Genomic DNA, 19,677 nt, shown 5'->3' with positions numbered 1-19,677 from the left:
ATTGTCTTTGTCACGGGGTCATGTGTATTTTGTGTTTTCCTCGGGCTGGTGATCCTTGCAGTTGTTGAGCCCAAGAGTCCAGATTTTTAGTGTTTTAATCACATTTAGTGTTACATTTTAGATCACAACAAAAGGATATCCACAATTTAGGATTCAGGCATTTGTCTTTTTCAATATCATAATCATTCTATGATTGAGTCGGTTACAGAAGCAGCAGTTAGCAGCAATAACTTCAATTCATCAACATTTGCAAGCATTTCTTTATACACAGCATTTCTGTCAGGTTGAGGTCTGGACTTCCATGCAGTAGATTTGCTGCTGTGCTTGGGCTCATTATCCTGTTGCATGGCCTAATTTAGGAGAAGCTTTAGCTGTTGGACAGACGGCCTCACATTTGACTCTAGAAAACTTTGGCATACAGAGGAGTTCGTGGACTGCAAGGTGCTTATTGCTTGTGTCTGCAGAACAAGCTCAAATCACCACAATTGAACCAGCGTACTTGACAGTGGATTTGAGGTGTTTGTGCTGTGTTTGATTTTTGCTGAAGTTACTGCTGTGCATTATGACCAAACCTCCACTTTAGTCTCATCTTTTAAAAATATGTTGCTCCAGAAGCTTTCAAGGGCAAATTTGCAAACCTCAACTGAGTTGTTGTGTTCTCTTTAGAGACAAGAAGCTTTCTCCTGGCGGCCCTTCCAGACCAACCATACTTGTTTTGTCTTTTTCTAATTAAACTGTCTTGAACATTAACATGCTGTTTAAGGCCTGTAGAGGCTCAGATGCAGCTCTTGGGTATTGTGCAGTTTCTGTGAGCACTGAACAGTCTTTGTGGTGGATCTGAATGCTCCAGACTAGCAAACTTGCTCATGGTCAGTTAATCAAGTGCATAGAGCCCTGTGATGAATTTTCACATTTACTCTGTGAATCTTCATTCTTCTAGCTAGTCTTTACTCTTCTAGAAGCTTTCTTTGCTCAGACGTCTGCAGCATTGAATCTATGTCTTCTCCACTGCTATTCCAAACAAGGTGCTGATGCAGGGGTCATTAGCACAGTAAGATTTAAGTGCACAAAATGTTCACATCATAATAGTAATAATAATTAGAGGAGAGTATTATGTAGTCCAAGAAGTGTGTGGCGAAGTTTTCAGTGCGGAGGAGGGAACCATGGTGTTCAGGAGCCAAACTGCTTTGGGGGAAAATGCTATTGCACAATCTTGCCGACCTGCTCCTGATGACGCAGTCGTCTTCTGGAGGGAAGTGTGGTAAACAGTTGATGGGAAGGGTGATGCGGGTCAGCCATGATGCTAGTGGCTTTCCCAGTGAGGTGTAAATATCCTGTAGACTGGGTAGAGAGCTGCCAATAACACGCTGTGCGGTCCACACAATCCTCTGGAGGGCTCTGCGATTGGACGCATGACAGTTTTCATACCAGACTGTGATGCAGCGGGTTAGGATGCTCTGCATGGTACCTCTGTAGAAAGTATTAAAGATGGGTTTGGGGATGTGCACCTTCTTCAGTCGTCTCTTAAAATGCAGTCGCTGCTGAGCTCTTTTAGTCACTGATTTGATGTTGCTGGTCCAGGACAGGTCCGGGGGCGGATCTAGAGAAATTTTTCCAGGCTGGCATGGAAATCAAATGGGGTGGCAAAATCAAAGCCTTGTTTTAAAGACATATGCAGGTGTTACATATGATTAATATACATTAAGCATATGTTTCATATAAATATGGTCTATAACTTAATTATTTTCTATAGCCCACATAATTAAACATTTCAGTTACATAAAATGTGTGTACTGTATAGCCTGTATAATAAATAAATATGTAACCAATAAGTATAAAATCCAGAAAGCTACACAACACTGGGCGGGGGCTCATTTCCAAACACAAGTCTAACTTAAGTTTCATACTGTTTTTGTTAGAAAAAAATCAAATTGTACTGACTGCTACTACTGCCAGAAAGCTGCACTGTCACAAACAATTATTGAAACCTCATTTTTCATGATTTGTTGGGTCAATATTCTGAGGTCCAAAATATAATTGGCCATTTTTGGCTGCTTTTGATTGTTGTTGTTTTTTTTACCTTGTCTTTCTTGGTATCATTCTTTTCAGCACAACCTCACACGTCCAAATTTACAGTTATTAAAACAACTGGTCTGAAATCACACAAACACATAAAACCCTAGTAGTAGTTATATTTTCTCTTTACTATAAAAACCACAGACATGTTTAGTAAATTATTTTCATAACTTGAAATGCAAATATAAGTGGTAATTTTTTTTAAAATTAATATTAAACAAAAATTTTGTAAATAATAAAGTTATATACAACTATTCATCTAAAAATGCAGGCAATGCATCTGGGGTTCTTATTTTTATTTTTTTGCACAGCCATTTTAAAAATACTACAACAATCAGGTGTCACAATAAGACGCCCCACAAATTATTTGTGCCAGTAAAAAAAAAAAATGTCAACCACAAGACAGAGAAGAACATCACAGGGAGAAACCCTGCAGGCCTGACAGCAGGTGTATCGCTCATTCTGTTTTCCACCTGGAGACAGTGTTCACACGGCATTCTGCCTGTGTAACTTGTGTAACTACACAAGTTAACACAATTCAATTCAATTCAATTTTATTTATATAGCGCCAAATCACAACAAAAGTCGCCTCAAGGCGCTTCATAGATACAGAGAAAAACCCAACAATCATATGACCCCCTATGAGCAAGCACTTGGGCGACAGTGGGAAGGAAAAACTCCCTTTTAACAGGAAGAAACCTCCAGCTGAACCAGGCTCAGGGAGGGGCGGGGCCATCTGCTGCGACCGGTTGGGGTGAGAGAAGGAAAACAGGATAAAAGACATGCTGTGGAAGAGAGACAGAGGTTAATAACAGATATGATTCAATGCAGAGAGGTCTATTAACTCATACTGAGTGAGAAAGGTGACTGGAAAGGAAAAACTCAATGCATCATGGGAATCCCCGGCAGCCTACATCTATTGCAGCATAACTAAGGGAGGATTCAAGGTCACCTGGTCCAGCCCTAAATATATACTTTACCAAAGAGGAAAGTTTTAAGCCTAATCTTGAAAGTAGAGATAGTGTCTGTCTCCCGAATCCAAACTGGAAGCTGGTTCCACAGAAGAGGGGCTGTAGTCGCAAATTTTGAAGCCATCCTGATAATCTTCTTCCACCAACGATGTGGAGATCCAACCCTTTTAGATCCAATTAAAATCAAGACACTCAAAAAGATGCTCTGTAAAAGAGTAGAAAAAATAGATACAGACATGTGCTGCATGAAAGACGTTAGGGAAGGTTAGTTAGCTGGAGAGCGAGTTAGGCAGGAGAACTCTCAGCAGCATTAACTGCCCTGTTACTGCACCACCTTAATAAACCATGGTGAAGCAAAATGTCTTGTGCTTAAGACTCTACATGAAAGTTAAAATATATATGTTCAGTGCACATAGATATATAGTGTATAGTTATACATATCACACAAAAATCCACCACATTTCCCCTTGTGGTACCTGGAGGTACCACCTAAAAAGACCCAATGACTAAAGAAGAACAAAAATCGTGAAAACGAATGCGTGCGCTGTTTTTTTGCTAACATACTTTAAAGCAAGCTCTAAATAGAATATAAGAATTTGTATAAAGATCCCACACAGTTGTTGCTCTATTGAATAAACCCCAGAAACCTCATAGTCATCAACATAACATTCTTCCAACGCTTCATTTCTCTTAGTCAATTAATTTAAGACTAATTGATTCCTCTTCATTTGCAAATCATACTACACAGTATCCTTATCAGAATACTCAAGAAACTTAAAACTAGCCTAATTACAGTAAAATGAAAGTGAGGCATGAAACACATCAGCAGAGACACATAATACATACACGGATTACACAGCACCATATGTGACATTAAAAATAATACAATAAAACAATTAATTCCCAATTTTGGATTTCATCTTGGTCAGGTTCAACTTCTTTTTCTGAACAACTTCTCAGTGTGGGCTTTGAAATGTTCTTTGACCATCACTTCATCTTCTTCATCTGACATAAACCCACCAAGAGCATTCTCTTTGTGGGCCGGTACTGCTCACCCGAGTAAACACGAGCTGACATTGACATGAATTAAACATAAAACATTATATACAGTATAAGATTTTGTAAGGTAAACCTAGTTCATACAAATGAAGTAAAGAAAAGTTATTAAAACAAAACGTGCCTTGCTGTTTATTCTTTCAGTGTCCCACAGTAGCACATTTCCTGCTAGGAAAATGTCAGAAGTCACATCATTTCTGTAAATTGGGAAGTAACTGTAATACATCAAGTCACCTCTGTCTCTTGTTACCAGGACTTTTTAAAATGAATGGTGCAACATGGAAAGAGGCCCTACACAAAAGTTTAGCTTTGAGCTCAATATGCGATGATCCTTTCAGCCATGACATCTCTGACATGGGAAACCAGGGAATTTGATTAGAAAATGGTGAAGGATTTTCTTTTCAGTTAGAAACTGGATTTGTGTAACATGTTGGTGAAAAGCCCCCAAAGAAAGCAGCATATGATCAGTCGCTATATTGCATTTAATACAAACGTCCTTCGTGTATCCTTTGAATACAGAACAGATCATTTCTGATATCTATGAGTAAACCCAACGAGCACGTGTCCCAAAAGACCCCACAGTGTTTTTATCTGGCTTTTCCCTGACAGTTAGTGGACACTGACAGATGTGTGCTGAATATGAAAGGAAACAAAAGAACTAAAGAAGGTTTGCAGTGTTAAAAACAAGAACTACATGAAGGTTGTTTCATCCTGCTGTAACTTATGACAGAAGCATCTTTTGTTTGTTTTTTCATTTATTTACACAAAGACAGATGTTGAAATAACAGGAGTAACAGTTTAATTCAATTGAAATCAGTCCAATCGTCTATAATGAAATTATTGTTGGACATACATAGTTTTCTTTGGTCGACCAGGCTGGATGCTCTTTGGCATGATTCTGTCTTTCTGTTTCAGCCTGCTTGAAATATCTGGCTTTCTGGTCGTTTGAAAGCGACTTCCACTGTGGACAGAAGATCATAAGAACACACTGTGAGCACTGCTACTACACATAACTACAGGACAGCTGGGACACATGCAAAAACATGAGCAGACAACATTAACAGATGCATAAATGTATGCAGAGTTACACACTTACTCTCTGTCCCACCACTGCATTTACGGCTGCATTTTCAGGGATGTTGAGTTCAGCAATGACCTTTGGCCTCTGCTCTTTGAGATAGAGCATGAAGGCATTTGGAGGCTTCTTGACGTATGGCCCATCTTCATCCTGCTGGGCTGGGCACTTTCTTTTTCTTCAGGAATAAAACACAGAGTAAGAGCACATGTTAGCACTGTGTACAACTGTGAGGGAAGCAGTTCAAAAACACGAGACAAGCTGTAAAACTGAATGAAATCAGGCACCATTAATGGATCATTACAATAATTCCTGCAGACATCTGCAAACAAATGACAGATACTTGCAGATCAGTGAACCAAAGCAGCAGAGCAAACTTAGTTTGGAGTGGAGGTGTTAGGTGGAGGAGCAGGAGTGACATACTCATACATCTGTACACCGTTCCTACACAGATGAAGGGAGACAGATATGAGATAACAGGAAGAAGTTATGAATATAGAGATGTTCAGCAGCTGTGTTCACTCCAGTGTTTGTGTGTTTTACGTACAGTACTCCAACAGGACGCAGGTTCTGGAGCACACAAAACACACAACAGGTGACGAGACAAGCTGCAATACTATCATCTATCCACTAGGTGGAAGAATTGATCAGTAGAAAGAGGAGATGTGCTCAAAACGACATTCATACATAGATTTATTCTTCTTAGTTAGTCTTAAGAATTAGGATTCACTGACAGTGAAGAAGTTTCAGACGTGCACTCGCGTTTCCCCTTTTGCCTTTTCCTGCTCCAGCCAAGTCCTCCGCCTGCTCGACATCTCTCCTATTACCTTTTATTACGCTTGCACTCATGCCTTTGCCTTTCACCACTTCAAAACTGCGCCTTCTTCAATATTACCTTCATATGCTCGCTTTGCTTTTCGCCTTCCTCACTACACTAAGTACCATTTTTTAACGCTGTGTACTCACTCTTGCTAAGTACATGTGAACAGATCTTGAAGAAAAAAAACAAAACAAAACATACTTTTCTTTTCTCTTCTGATACTATTGAATGATCCTAACAGAAAAAAACAGAGTTAACACTGACTTAATAAAAAAGTGTTATATTTTATCTCAGATAAACTAGTCAGTGTTTATTAGTGTTTGCTCAACTAGAAGTCTTCATAGTAGCATCCACACATCAAGTCTTTAAACAAATAATGAAAGGATAATGAAAGAAAGTTTAATGTGAAATTACTGAATTATATGAAATGCCAGAGTGTTTTTCTTTAAACTACTTGCCTTTTAGTGATGTCACTAAAAGGCAAGGTTCTAATGTTGTGTTGCCATAGACTCCGGAGTTTACTTTTAAAGCTCACTTACAGAACTGACTTATACAGCTTAGTTAGAAAAGTCAAGCATCCAGACATTTGAAGGACTATTCACTCATTAAGGTGACATTTTCTATTTTAAAAATTAAGATGAAAAAGGAAACAAGAAAAGTTACGACTGAGGCAGATAAGAAAGATCCAGGAGATCAAAGTAAGTAAAAAATAAAATCCCCTAAATAACAGAATGTACATTTCTAACAATGTTGAGGCTCTGTGTATAAAATGATTCATTTTTAGAGGATTTAAATCCTGGTTTTGATTGAAACTAACCTGAGTGCAACATGTCTAATCAAAGAAAGGTTACTGGGGCACTTTGTCTTTTGGTAAAATAATGTGACAAGTTTATTCTTGGACTGAGCAGTGAAAACAGAGCAACAAGTGTCATCAGTATCTAGACTTAGTAGACCTAGTATGGTGTTGGTGTGTTTTTTATCAAAAGGATAAACTTGTTATTATATTGTAAGCAATACTAATTTAAAATTCAATGACATCAAAATCCTTCTAGTCCTGATGTCGAGCGCTCTTTTTCACTAATGTGTTGTTGTTGTTTATAGATTGTAAGAGCAGGATGGCTAAAAGAAAGGCCAGTCCTGAAAAAACGACCCCCATAAAAAGAAGGAGGGTCACTGAGCAGGCTGGTCCTTCCACCAGCTCAGATGCTCATGTGGTCGGGGGAGTCAAGCGAAAGGTCCAACAAGATGAAGCGGGGACAACCAATACAGCAAAAAAGCGTAAACTTCTTGAGCATGTGAGCGGTGACAAGGGGCAGGCATCTTCCTGGTTGGACACTGGTAAAGGTAGGCTAATTAGTTGAGTGAGGGGTAGATTAAGTGTACATCTGGTTGCTAGTTTGAAGATATTAGTGTTTGGGAGATATTTGTGTCTATTATCTAATAAGCTGATGTGCTTTTGGTGTTTTCCACATCTGCAGACTGCAGCATAGAGATTTCAGAGAGCTGCAGTAAAAACAAAAAGGCTGGCAAAAGGAAAGCTGCGGGAGACACCAGGGACCCACCTAAGAAAAAGAACGTGGACCAGGACAAAACCAAAACCGTTGCCAAAAAGTCAGTGGCTGAACAGAAACGTAAGTAGCAAGCAGCTTAGCTTTTATATTCAGGTGAAGAGCAAAATGAACATTTAGGGTACAGCAGAGAGTAATTTGTGTGACAGCTGTAGTAAAACCCAATTTGTGTTTGTCTGTTTAGGTGACTTCCAAGCAAGATACGTGGAGGAGCACCGGCTTGGAGAAGGAGGCTGTGGAGCAGTGTTTGCTGGCTACCGCATAAAGGATCATTTACCAGTAAGTGTTCAGATGGTGGTAGTAAGACAGGCAGTAATGCAGATAAGGGATAATATCGTAAGCTGAGATGTATGCTGTTTTACACCTTTAATGATGTCATACTGAGGAAATGCTCATCAATGCCCTGTGTCTTTTAGGTGGCCATCAAACACATCCCAAAGGGGAAAGTGTACTGCAAAGTGAAGGTAAATGTGCAAGACTTGAATTGTTTTTACATTAGTGGATTGCATGCAGCGTTCACCTGTGGAACGTCTGTGCCTCATCATCCACTTTGTTGAAATATTTCAGGATGATAACGGGAAGAATGTGTCAGTGGAAGTTGCCATCATGCTGAAGCTTGCAGCTGAAGCAGATGGATCAGTGGAAACATCAGCCCCAGTGTCTCTGTTGGAGTGGTTTGACTTTGGCAGAGAGCTGATCCTGGTGATGGAGAGACCTGTCCCCGCTGTGGACCTGGATAAATACATAGAAGAAAATGGAGGATTTTTGCCAGAGGACAAGGCCAAGGCAAGTTGACTTGCCTTAGAAGAGTCTTAGACTGTACATCATTCAATCAAAGCACAGAGTATTAGAGAAACATTAACCCATTGATTGATTATTGTCTTTTTCATCGTTTCCAGGTAGGGCTGGGCTATATCATACCATTCACGGTAATACCGGTGTAATTTTGGGCAACGATAGGAAAATGAAATATCGCGCTAGAATAGGTAAAACGCGCATGCGCAGTGCCTATGTTTACATACGCAGATGGCGGTGACGCAGAAAGAGAAGAGCAAAAGTGGATCGTTGAATGAAACGGATGAACCAGAACTGGTTTGTAAAAATGCTGCAACTTTAGTGGTGTGGAACTGGTTTAGCTTTCGTCCGTCAGATACACAACAAAGCACGATTTTTGGTAGCGCATGCTAGCGGGCCGCCGTTATTACCGTGTTGTTTGGAAAATACGGCACACTTAAAATCAATCCTTTGATTTTTCTGAAACTCGACAGTGCCCCTTATAATCCCGTGTGCCTTATGTATGAATTCTGGTTGTGTTTACTGACCTCAAAACGATTTTATGTACACGGCGACTTTGCTAAGCTACAAAGCCGCACCGCTCGATGGATTGTCGGAGCATTACGGCTATCGTAGGCAGGCGCCTCGCGGAGTGATACGTACTGCACCTCAACGTGATATTACCGTATTGTGTGTGTATAACCTCTTTTTAAGCTTTGTGGATATTTTACATGGTTATGCTGAGGATATGTCGGCCAATTTCCACTGGAAATGCCTTTTGGTTAAACTGTCAGCGAGGAATTTGCATTTGCACTGTTACATTTTTATATAACTTTAATGCACATAAAAAAACAGCTGCTTGTTTAAGTGAAAATACATTTATGGGGTTTTTTGCACTAATAAAGTTGTGGCGTTGTAAAGTATTTTGTCTAGTGTCAGTTATATCGTCAGTTATATCGTTATCACAACTTTTCAAATGTATATCGTGATAAATATTTTTGGTCATATCGCCCTGCTCTATTTCCAGGTCATTCTGAAGCAGCTGGTTGATGCTGCGAAGCACCTGGAGGATAAACACATCTTTCACCGGGACATCAAGAGTGAGAACATTCTAATTGAGACCGGCTCAGATGTACCGCGTGTTCGTATCATCGACTTTGGACTGAGCTGCTTTGTTAAGGAGCAGTCGCAGTACCGCGTCTTCTATGGTAACATATTCTGCTCTTGCTCTTCACAGATGTCACAATTTTCGCCTTTTGTTTTAGAAGAAATTGCAATTGTGTCTGTTTATTAGGTACAGAAATTTACTCCCCTCCCGAGTGGTACGGGCGCAGTTGCTACAGGTGTGGACCCACCACGGTATGGCAAATGGGAGTGGTTCTGTACGAAGCGCTTCATGCCGGGGACTTTAACACCACGAGCTTCCTCAAAAAGCGCCTGAAATTCAAAAGACATATGTCCAAAAGTAAGAAAACGTCACACTTCAAGACTGACTGATGGCTTGGACCACTGGAACTATCATCTTCATGTTTTTTCTCTTTCCTTTCTTTCCAGACTGCCGGGATTTCTTGGACGCGTGTTTAACCAAAGTCCCGGAGACGCGGCCGACGCTGGAGGAGCTACAGCATCACACTTGGCTGAGATAAGCCTATCACACACACACACAAACACACACAATTCAGACGTTATCATTTATGTGTGATGTATGAATTACCTTTCTTTTTTTCAGGAAATAATTTTTTTTAATTGGCCCACTTTAAATTTCAGTGTTTTGGAATTCCTGTAACCCCCCCCAGCCATCCCAGGAAAGGGGATCTCTCTTTGAATGGGCTTTCCCGAGGTTTCTTCCCGTCAGTCTGGCCCCCCCAGGGGAGTTTTTCCTCGTCTTCATAGAGAGCTTGGGCTGGCTCAGGAGCTCCATCAAAACTGTCTTTATTTAATTACTCTAATGTAATCATATACTTTAAAGTAATCAAATAAAAGACAGTAAAAATCTGAAGACTTGAAGTAAACTTCCATTAAAATAAAACTTGTTTAATTCATCTTTGCTGAGGATACTGTGTTATTACTATTTCAAGGATTATGTCAGAACACCGGATACTGGTACCCATCCCTACCCATCACTAGGGAACAGAACAAACCAGACATCAATTACAACAAAAATGACACTGACCCAGCCAGCATGACTCGTCTGCCTTAAGAAATGTTTAGCAATATTACAAATTGGGTGATATGCCTTAAAGTAGCTTCTCATGTGTTCAGCATTGTCAAAGGCTACATTTTAATTAAAACCACAATCTAGTAATGTTCTGTCTTTAACCTTCCTAATTTGTTTTTTGTCCTAACCTAATACTAAATTGCCAGTGAAAACAAAAGTTACATAAATAAAGAAGAGTAAAGAAAATTACGGTCTTTTTTATTGTAACAGTTTACCAGTGTACAGTTTGGTTTGTGACATATCTATCTAATAGACTCCAATTTGTGCATGTAAATGGAGAGTCCTCTTCACACACTGAGGTTAATTATGGAGTTCCACAGGGTTCAGTGCTAGGACCAATTCTGTTTACATTATACATGTTTCCCCTAGGCAGCATCATTAGAAGACATAGCATAAATTTTCACTGCTATGCAGATGACACCCAGCTCTATCTGTCCATGAAGCCAGATAACACACACCAATGAGTTACACTGCAGGAATGTCTTAAAGACTTAAAGACCTGGATGGCCGCTAACTTTCTGCTTCTTAATTCAGATCAAACTGAGGTTATTGTACTCGTCCCTGAAAAGTTTAGAAATATGGTATCTAACCAGATTCTTACTCTGGATGGCATTACCTTGGCCTCCAGTAACGCTGTGAGGAACCTTGGAGTCATTTTTGACCAGGACATGTCCTTCAACGCACATATTAAACAAATATGTAAGACTGCGTTCTTCCATTTGCGCAACATCTCTAAAATTAGAAATATCCTGTCTCAGAGTGACGCTGAAAAACTAGTTCATGCATTTATTGTGTGAATGTGTGTGTGAATGGGTGGATGACTGGATATGTAAAGCGCTTTGGGGTCCTTAGGGACTAGTAAAGCGCTATATAAATACAGGGCATTTACCATTTATTACTTCCAGGCTGGACGACTGTAATTCATTATTATCAGGATGTCCAAAAAACTCACTGAAAAGCCTTCAGCTAATCCAAAATGCTGCAGCAAGAGTCCTGACAGGGACTAGAAAGAGAGAGCAGATTTCTCCTGTTAAATCCAGAATTGAATTCAAAATCCTGCTCCTCACATACAAGGTCTTAAATAATCAGGCCCCATCTTATCTTAATGACCTTGTAGTACCATATCACCCTATTAGAGCACTTCGCTCTCGCTCTGCAGGCCTACTTGTTGTTCCTAGAGTATTTAAAAGTAGAATGGGAGGGAGAGCCTTCAGTTTTCAGGCCCCTCTTCTGTGGAACCAGCTTCCAGTTTGGATTCAGGAGACAGACACTATCTCTACTTTTAAGATTAGGCTTAAAACTTTCCTTTTTGCTAAAGCATATAGTTAGGGCTGGACCAGGTGACCCTGAATCCTCCCTTAGTTATGCTGCAATAGACGTAGAGTTACACACTTACTCTCTGTCCCACCACTGCATTTACGGCTGCATTTCCAGGGATGTTGAGTTCAGCAATGACCTTTGGCCTCTGCTCTTTGAGATAGAGCATGAAGGCATTTGGCGGCTTCTTGACGTATGGCCCATCTTCATCCTGCTGGGCTGGGCACTTTCTTTTTCTTCAGGAATAAAACACAGAGTAAGAGCACATGTTAGCACTGTGTACAACTGTGAGGGAAGCAGTTCAAAAACACGAGACAAGCTGTAAAACTGAATGAAATCAGGCACCATTAATGGATCATTACAATAATTCCTGCAGACATCTGCAAACAAATGACAGATACTTGCAGATCAGTGAACCAAAGCAGCCGAGCAAACTTAGTTTGGAGTGGAGGTGTTAGGTGGAGGAGCAGGAGTGACATACTCATACATCTGTACACCGTTCCTACACAGATGAAGGGAGACATATGAGATAACAGGAAGAAGTTATGAATATAGAGATGTTCAGCAGCTGTGTTCACTCCAGTGTTTGTGTGTTTTACGTACAGTACTCCAACAGGACGCAGGTTCTGGAGCACACAAAACACACAACAGGTGACGAGACAAGCTGCAATACTATCATCTATCCACTAGGTGGAAGAATTGATCAGTAGAAAGAGGAGATGTGCTCAAAACGACATTCATACATAGATTTATTCTTCTTAGTTAGTCTTAAGAATTAGGATTCACTGACAGTGAAGAAGTTTCAGACGTGCACTCGCGTTTCCCCTTTTGCCTTTTCCTGCTCCAGCCAAGTCCTCCGCCTGCTCGACATCTCTCCTATTACCTTTTATTACGCTTGCACTCATGCCTTTGCCTTTCACCACTTCAAAACTGCGCCTTCTTCAATATTACCTTCATATGCTCGCTTTGCTTTTCGCCTTCCTCACTACACTAAGTACCATTTTTTAACGCTGTGTACTCACTCTTGCTGAGTACATGTGAACAGATCTTGAAGAAAAAAAACAAAACAAAACATACTTTTCTTTTCTCTTCTGATACTATTGAATGATCCTAACAGAAAAAAACAGAGTTAACACTGACTTAATAAAAAAGTGTTATATTTTATCTCAGATAAACTAGTCAGTGTTTATTAGTGTTTGCTCAACTAGAAGTCTTCATAGTAGCATCCACACATCAAGTCTTTAAACAAATAATGAAAGGATAATGAAAGAAAGTTTAATGTGAAATTACTGAATTATATGAAATGCCAGAGTGTTTTTCTTTAAACTACTTGCCTTTTAGTGATGTCACTAAAAGGCAAGGTTCTAATGTTGTGTTGCCATAGACTCCGGAGTTTACTTTTAAAGCTCACTTACAGAACTGACTTATACAGCTTAGTTAGAAAAGTCAAGCATCCAGACATTTGAAGGACTATTCACTCATTAAGGTGACATTTTCTATTTTAAAAATTAAGATGAAAAAGGAAACAAGAAAAGTTACGACTGAGGCAGATAAGAAAGATCCAGGAGATCAAAGTAAGTAAAAAATAAAATCCCCTAAATAACAGAATGTACATTTCTAACAATGTTGAGGCTCTGTGTATAAAATGATTCATTTTTAGAGGATTTAAATCCTGGTTTTGATTGAAACTAACCTGAGTGCAACATGTCTAATCAAAGAAAGGTTACTGGGGCACTTTGTCTTTTGGTAAAATAATGTGACAAGTTTATTCTTGGACTGAGCAGTGAAAACAGAGCAACAAGTGTCATCAGTATCTAGACTTAGTAGACCTGGTATGGACTCGTGTTGGTGTTTTTTATCAAAAGGATAAACTTGTTATTATATTGTAAGCAATACTAATTTAAAATTCAATGACATCAAAATCCTTCTAGTCCTGATGTCGAGCGCTCTTTTTCACTAATGTGTTGTTGTTGTTTATAGATTGTAAGAGCAGGATGGCTAAAAGAAAGGCCAGTCCTGAAAAAACGACCCCCATAAAAAGAAGGAGGGTCACTGAGCAGGCTGGTCCTTCCACCAGCTCAGATGCTCATGTGGTCGGGGGAGTCAAGCGAAAGGTCCAACAAGATGAAGCGGGGACAACCAATACAGCAAAAAAGCGTAAACTTCTTGAGCATGTGAGCGGTGACAAGGGGCAGGCATCTTCCTGGTTGGACACTGGTAAAGGTAGGCTAATTAGTTGAGTGAGGGGTAGATTAAGTGTACATCTGGTTGCTAGTTTGAAGATATTAGTGTTTGGGAGATATTTGTGTCTATTATCTAATAAGCTGATGTGCTTTTGGTGTTTTCCACATCTGCAGACTGCAGCATAGAGATTTCAGAGAGCTGCAGTAAAAACAAAAAGGCTGGCAAAAGGAAAGCTGCGGGAGACACCAGGGACCCACCTAAGAAAAAGAACGTGGACCAGGACAAAACCAAAACCGTTGCCAAAAAGTCAGTGGCTGAACAGAAACGTAAGTAGCAAGCAGCTTAGCTTTTATATTCAGGTGAAGAGCAAAATGAACATTTAGGGTACAGCAGAGAGTAATTTGTGTGACAGCTGTAGTAAAACCCAATTTGTGTTTGTCTGTTTAGGTGACTTCCAAGCAAGATACGTGGAGGAGCACCGGCTTGGAGAAGGAGGCTGTGGAGCAGTGTTTGCTGGCTACCGCATAAAGGATCATTTACCAGTAAGTGTTCAGATGGTGGTAGTAAGACAGGCAGTAATGCAGATAAGGGATAATATCGTAAGCTGAGATGTATGCTGTTTTACACCTTTAATGATGTCATACTGAGGAAATGCTCATCAATGCCCTGTGTCTTTTAGGTGGCCATCAAACACATCCCAAAGGGGAAAGTGTACTGCAAAGTGAAGGTAAATGTGCAAGACTTGAATTGTTTTTACATTAGTGGATTGCATGCAGCGTTCACCTGTGGAACGTCTGTGCCTCATCATCCACTTTGTTGAAATATTTCAGGATGATAACGGGAAGAATGTGTCAGTGGAAGTTGCCATCATGCTGAAGCTTGCAGCTGAAGCAGATGGATCAGTGGAAACATCAGCCCCAGTGTCTCTGTTGGAGTGGTTTGACTTTGGCAGAGAGCTGATCCTGGTGATGGAGAGACCTGTCCCCGCTGTGGACCTGGATAAATACATAGAAGAAAATGGAGGATTTTTGCCAGAGGACAAGGCCAAGGCAAGTTGACTTGCCTTAGAAGAGTCTTAGACTGTACATCATTCAATCAAAGCACAGAGTATTAGAGAAACATTAACCCATTGATTGATTATTGTCTTTTTCATCGTTTCCAGGTAGGGCTGGGCTATATCATACCATTCACGGTAATACCGGTGTAATTTTGGGCAACGATAGGAAAATGAAATATCGCGCTAGAATAGGTAAAACGCGCATGCGCAGTGCCTATGTTTACATACGCAGATGGCGGTGACGCAGAAAGAGAAGAGCAAAAGTGGATCGTTGAATGAAACGGATGAACCAGAACTGGTTTGTAAAAATGCTGCAACTTTAGTGGTGTGGAACTGGTTTAGCTTTCGTCCGTCAGATACACAACAAAGCACGATTTTTGGTAGCGCATGCTAGCGGGCCGCCGTTATTACCGTGTTGTTTGGAAAATACGGCACACTTAAAATCAATCCTTTGATTTTTCTGAAACTCGACAGTGCCCCTTATAATCCCGTGTGCCTTATGTATGAATTCTGGTTGTGTTTACTGACCTCAAAACGATTTTATGTACACGGCGACTTTGCTAAGCTACAAAGCCGCACCGCTCGATGGATTGTCGGAGCATTACGGCTATCGTAGGCAGGCGCCTCGCGGAGTGATACGTACTGCACCTCAACGTGATATTACCGTATTGTGTGTGTATAACCTCTTTTTAAGCTTTGTGGATATTTTACATGGTTATGCTGAGGATATGTCGGCCAATTTCCACTGGAAATGCCTTTTGGTTAAACTGTCAGCGAGGAATTTGCATTTGCACTGTTACATTTTTATATAACTTTAATGCACATAAAAAAACAGCTGCTTGTTTAAGTGAAAATACATTTATGGGGTTTTTTGCACTAATAAAGTTGTGGCGTTGTAAAGTATTTTGTCTAGTGTCAGTTATATCGTCAGTTATATCGTTATCACAACTTTTCAAATGTATATCGTGATAAATATTTTTGGTCATATCGCCCTGCTCTATTTCCAGGTCATTCTGAAGCAGCTGGTTGATGCTGCGAAGCACCTGGAGGATAAACACATCTTTCACCGGGACATCAAGAGTGAGAACATTCTAATTGAGACCGGCTCAGATGTACCGCGTGTTCGTATCATCGACTTTGGACTGAGCTGCTTTGTTAAGGAGCAGTCGCAGTACCGCGTCTTCTATGGTAACATATTCTGCTCTTGCTCTTCACAGATGTCACAATTTTCGCCTTTTGTTTTAGAAGAAATTGCAATTGTGTCTGTTTATTAGGTACAGAAATTTACTCCCCTCCCGAGTGGTACGGGCGCAGTTGCTACAGGTGTGGACCCACCACGGTATGGCAAATGGGAGTGGTTCTGTACGAAGCGCTTCATGCCGGGGACTTTAACACCACGAGCTTCCTCAAAAAGCGCCTGAAATTCAAAAGACATATGTCCAAAAGTAAGAAAACGTCACACTTCAAGACTGACTGATGGCTTGGACCACTGGAACTATCATCTTCATGTTTTTTCTCTTTCCTTTCTTTCCAGACTGCCGGGATTTCTTGGACGCGTGTTTAACCAAAGTCCCGGAGACGCGGCCGACGCTGGAGGAGCTACAGCATCACACTTGGCTGAGATAAGCCTATCACACACACACACAAACACACACAATTCAGACGTTATCATTTATGTGTGATGTATGAATTACCTTTCTTTTTTTCAGGAAATAATTTTTTTTAATTGGCCCACTTTAAATTTCAGTGTTTTGGAATTCCTGTAACCCCCCCCAGCCATCCCAGGAAAGGGGATCTCTCTTTGAATGGGCTTTCCCGAGGTTTCTTCCCGTCAGTCTGGCCCCCCCAGGGGAGTTTTTCCTCGTCTTCATAGAGAGCTTGGGCTGGCTCAGGAGCTCCATCAAAACTGTCTTTATTTAATTACTCTAATGTAATCATATACTTTAAAGTAATCAAATAAAAGACAGTAAAAATCTGAAGACTTGAAGTAAACTTCCATTAAAATAAAACTTGTTTAATTCATCTTTGCTGAGGATACTGTGTTATTACTATTTCAAGGATTATGTCAGAACACCGGATACTGGTACCCATCCCTACCCATCACTAGGGAACAGAACAAACCAGACATCAATTACAACAAAAATGACACTGACCCAGCCAGCATGACTCGTCTGCCTTAAGAAATGTTTAGCAATATTACAAATTGGGTGATATGCCTTAAAGTAGCTTCTCATGTGTTCAGCATTGTCAAAGGCTACATTTTAATTAAAACCACAATCTAGTAATGTTCTGTCTTTAACCTTCCTAATTTGTTTTTTGTCCTAACCTAATACTAAATTGCCAGTGAAAACAAAAGTTACATAAATAAAGAAGAGTAAAGAAAATTACGGTCTTTTTTATTGTAACAGTTTACCAGTGTACAGTTTGGTTTGTGACATATCTATCTAATAGACTCCAATTTGTGCATGTAAATGGAGAGTCCTCTTCACACACTGAGGTTAATTATGGAGTTCCACAGGGTTCAGTGCTAGGACCAATTCTGTTTACATTATACATGTTTCCCCTAGGCAGCATCATTAGAAGACATAGCATAAATTTTCACTGCTATGCAGATGACACCCAGCTCTATCTGTCCATGAAGCCAGATAACACACACCAATGAGTTACACTGCAGGAATGTCTTAAAGACTTAAAGACCTGGATGGCCGCTAACTTTCTGCTTCTTAATTCAGATCAAACTGAGGTTATTGTACTCGTCCCTGAAAAGTTTAGAAATATGGTATCTAACCAGATTCTTACTCTGGATGGCATTACCTTGGCCTCCAGTAACGCTGTGAGGAACCTTGGAGTCATTTTTGACCAGGACATGTCCTTCAACGCACATATTAAACAAATATGTAAGACTGCGTTCTTCCATTTGCGCAACATCTCTAAAATTAGAAATATCCTGTCTCAGAGTGACGCTGAAAAACTAGTTCATGCATTTATTGTGTGAATGTGTGTGTGAATGGGTGGATGACTGGATATGTAAAGCGCTTTGGGGTCCTTAGGGACTAGTAAAGCGCTATATAAATACAGGGCATTTACCATTTATTACTTCCAGGCTGGACGACTGTAATTCATTATTATCAGGATGTCCAAAAAACTCACTGAAAAGCCTTCAGCTGATCCAAAATGCTGCAGCAAGAGTCCTGACAGGGACTAGAAAGAGAGAGCAGATTTCTCCTGTTAAATCCAGAATTGAATTCAAAATCCTGCTCCTCACATACAAGGTCTTAAATAATCAGGCCCCATCTTATCTTAATGACCTTGTAGTACCATATCACCCTATTAGAGCACTTCGCTCTCGCTCTGCAGGCCTACTTGTTGTTCCTAGAGTATTTAAAAGTAGAATGGGAGGGAGAGCCTTCAGTTTTCAGGCCCCTCTTCTGTGGAACCAGCTTCCAGTTTGGATTCAGGAGACAGACACTATCTCTACTTTTAAGATTAGGCTTAAAACTTTCCTTTTTGCTAAAGCATATAGTTAGGGCTGGACCAGGTGACCCTGAATCCTCCCTTAGTTATGCTGCAATAGACGTAGAGTTACACACTTACTCTCTGTCCCACCACTGCATTTACGGCTGCATTTCCAGGGATGTTGAGTTCAGCAATGACCTTTGGCCTCTGCTCTTTGAGATAGAGCATGAAGGCATTTGGCGGCTTCTTGACGTATGGCCCATCTTCATCCTGCTGGGCTGGGCACTTTCTTTTTCTTCAGGAATAAAACACAGAGTAAGAGCACATGTTAGCACTGTGTACAACTGTGAGGGAAGCAGTTCAAAAACACGAGACAAGCTGTAAAACTGAATGAAATCAGGCACCATTAATGGATCATTACAATAATTCCTGCAGACATCTGCAAACAAATGACAGATACTTGCAGATCAGTGAACCAAAGCAGCCGAGCAAACTTAGTTTGGAGTGGAGGTGTTAGGTGGAGGAGCAGGAGTGACATACTCATACATCTGTACACCGTTCCTACACAGATGAAGGGAGACAGATATGAGATAACAGGAAGAAGTTATGAATATAGAGATGTTCAGCAGCTGTGTTCACTCCAGTGTTTGTGTGTTTTACGTACAGTACTCCAACAGGACGCAGGTTCTGGAGCACACAAAACACACAACAGGTGACGAGACAAGCTGCAATACTATCATCTATCCACTAGGTGGAAGAATTGATCAGTAGAAAGAGGAGATGTGCTCAAAACGACATTCATACATAGATTTATTCTTCTTAGTTAGTCTTAAGAATTAGGATTCACTGACAGTGAAGAAGTTTCAGACGTGCACTCGCGTTTCCCCTTTTGCCTTTTCCTGCTCCAGCCAAGTCCTCCGCCTGCTCGACATCTCTCCTATTACCTTTTATTACGCTTGCACTCATGCCTTTGCCTTTCACCACTTCAAAACTGCGCCTTCTTCAATATTACCTTCATATGCTCTCTTTGCTTTTCGCCTTCCTCACTACACTAAGTACCATTTTTTAACGCTGTGTACTCACTCTTGCTAAAGTACATGTGAAC

The 19,677-nt window shown here is 40.5% G+C and overlaps 3 protein-coding genes across 22 annotated transcripts in view; 2 read left to right on the top strand and 1 right to left on the bottom strand.

The window, feature by feature from the left end:
• Positions 1–4,566: 4,566 nt before the first annotated feature.
• Positions 4,567–19,677, bottom strand: part of LOC147322575 (transcription factor 7-like 1-B) — a 33,084-nt gene continuing 17,973 nt past the window's right edge. For 4 of the 20 annotated variants that reach the window (XM_086307170.1, XM_086307171.1, XM_086307172.1 and 1 more), the window contains 7 exons: positions 18,711–18,867; positions 14,843–15,054; positions 11,955–12,111; positions 8,087–8,298; positions 5,526–5,622; positions 5,200–5,356; positions 4,567–5,064 (listed from right to left, as the gene is read on the bottom strand). In XM_086307170.1, the coding sequence (XP_086163296.1) occupies positions 4,930–5,064; positions 5,200–5,356; positions 5,526–5,622; positions 8,087–8,111 (414 nt within the window). In that variant the 5' untranslated portion in view covers positions 8,112–8,298; positions 11,955–12,111; positions 14,843–15,054; positions 18,711–18,867 and the 3' untranslated portion in view covers positions 4,567–4,929. The other 16 variants (XM_086307163.1, XM_086307169.1, XM_086307164.1 and 13 more) reach the window with 16 other exon arrangements.
• Positions 6,479–10,738, top strand: LOC147322579 (serine/threonine-protein kinase pim-1-like). Its single transcript, XM_086307085.1, has 9 exons — positions 6,479–6,696; positions 7,100–7,342; positions 7,477–7,629; positions 7,751–7,845; positions 7,983–8,030; positions 8,134–8,352; positions 9,368–9,548; positions 9,635–9,805; positions 9,895–10,738. Exons 1-9 carry the CDS (start codon positions 6,636–6,638, stop codon positions 9,984–9,986), a joined length of 1,263 nt encoding a protein of 420 aa, XP_086163211.1. The 5' UTR covers positions 6,479–6,635; the 3' UTR covers positions 9,987–10,738.
• On the top strand, positions 13,232–17,494 carry LOC147322578 (serine/threonine-protein kinase pim-1-like). The gene is made up of 9 exons (XM_086307084.1): positions 13,232–13,449; positions 13,856–14,098; positions 14,233–14,385; positions 14,507–14,601; positions 14,739–14,786; positions 14,890–15,108; positions 16,124–16,304; positions 16,391–16,561; positions 16,651–17,494. The coding sequence occupies exons 1-9, from the start codon at positions 13,389–13,391 to the stop codon at positions 16,740–16,742; spliced, it is 1,263 nt and encodes a 420-aa protein (XP_086163210.1). The 5' UTR covers positions 13,232–13,388; the 3' UTR covers positions 16,743–17,494.

The sequence above is a fragment of the Aulonocara sp. 'chitande type north' Nkhata Bay genome, linkage group LG9 (genome assembly GCF_057382095.1).
Source record: "Aulonocara sp. 'chitande type north' Nkhata Bay isolate Kocher_YH1m ecotype deep benthic linkage group LG9, A_spYH_male_GT1.1, whole genome shotgun sequence".
Classification (NCBI taxonomy): domain Eukaryota; kingdom Metazoa; phylum Chordata; class Actinopteri; order Cichliformes; family Cichlidae; genus Aulonocara; species Aulonocara sp. 'chitande type north' Nkhata Bay.
The sequence above is the reverse complement of the archived record's forward strand: the minus strand, read 5'-3'. Positions and strand labels throughout refer to the sequence as shown.

Coding starts and splice junctions, on each gene's coding strand:
- LOC147322579 (XM_086307085.1), top strand. CDS start 6,636: ATGAAAAAGGAAACAAGAAAAGTTACGACTGAGGCAGATAAGAAAGAT. Junction 8,353..9,367: donor TGCCAGAGGACAAGGCCAAG/GCAAGTTGACTT, acceptor CTCTATTTCCAG/GTCATTCTGAAGCAGCTGGT. Junction 9,806..9,894: donor CAAAAGACATATGTCCAAAA/GTAAGAAAACGT, acceptor CTTTCTTTCCAG/ACTGCCGGGATTTCTTGGAC.
- LOC147322578 (XM_086307084.1), top strand. CDS start 13,389: ATGAAAAAGGAAACAAGAAAAGTTACGACTGAGGCAGATAAGAAAGAT. Junction 14,099..14,232: donor CTGGTTGGACACTGGTAAAG/GTAGGCTAATTA, acceptor CCACATCTGCAG/ACTGCAGCATAGAGATTTCA. Junction 16,305..16,390: donor GCAGTACCGCGTCTTCTATG/GTAACATATTCT, acceptor TCTGTTTATTAG/GTACAGAAATTTACTCCCCT.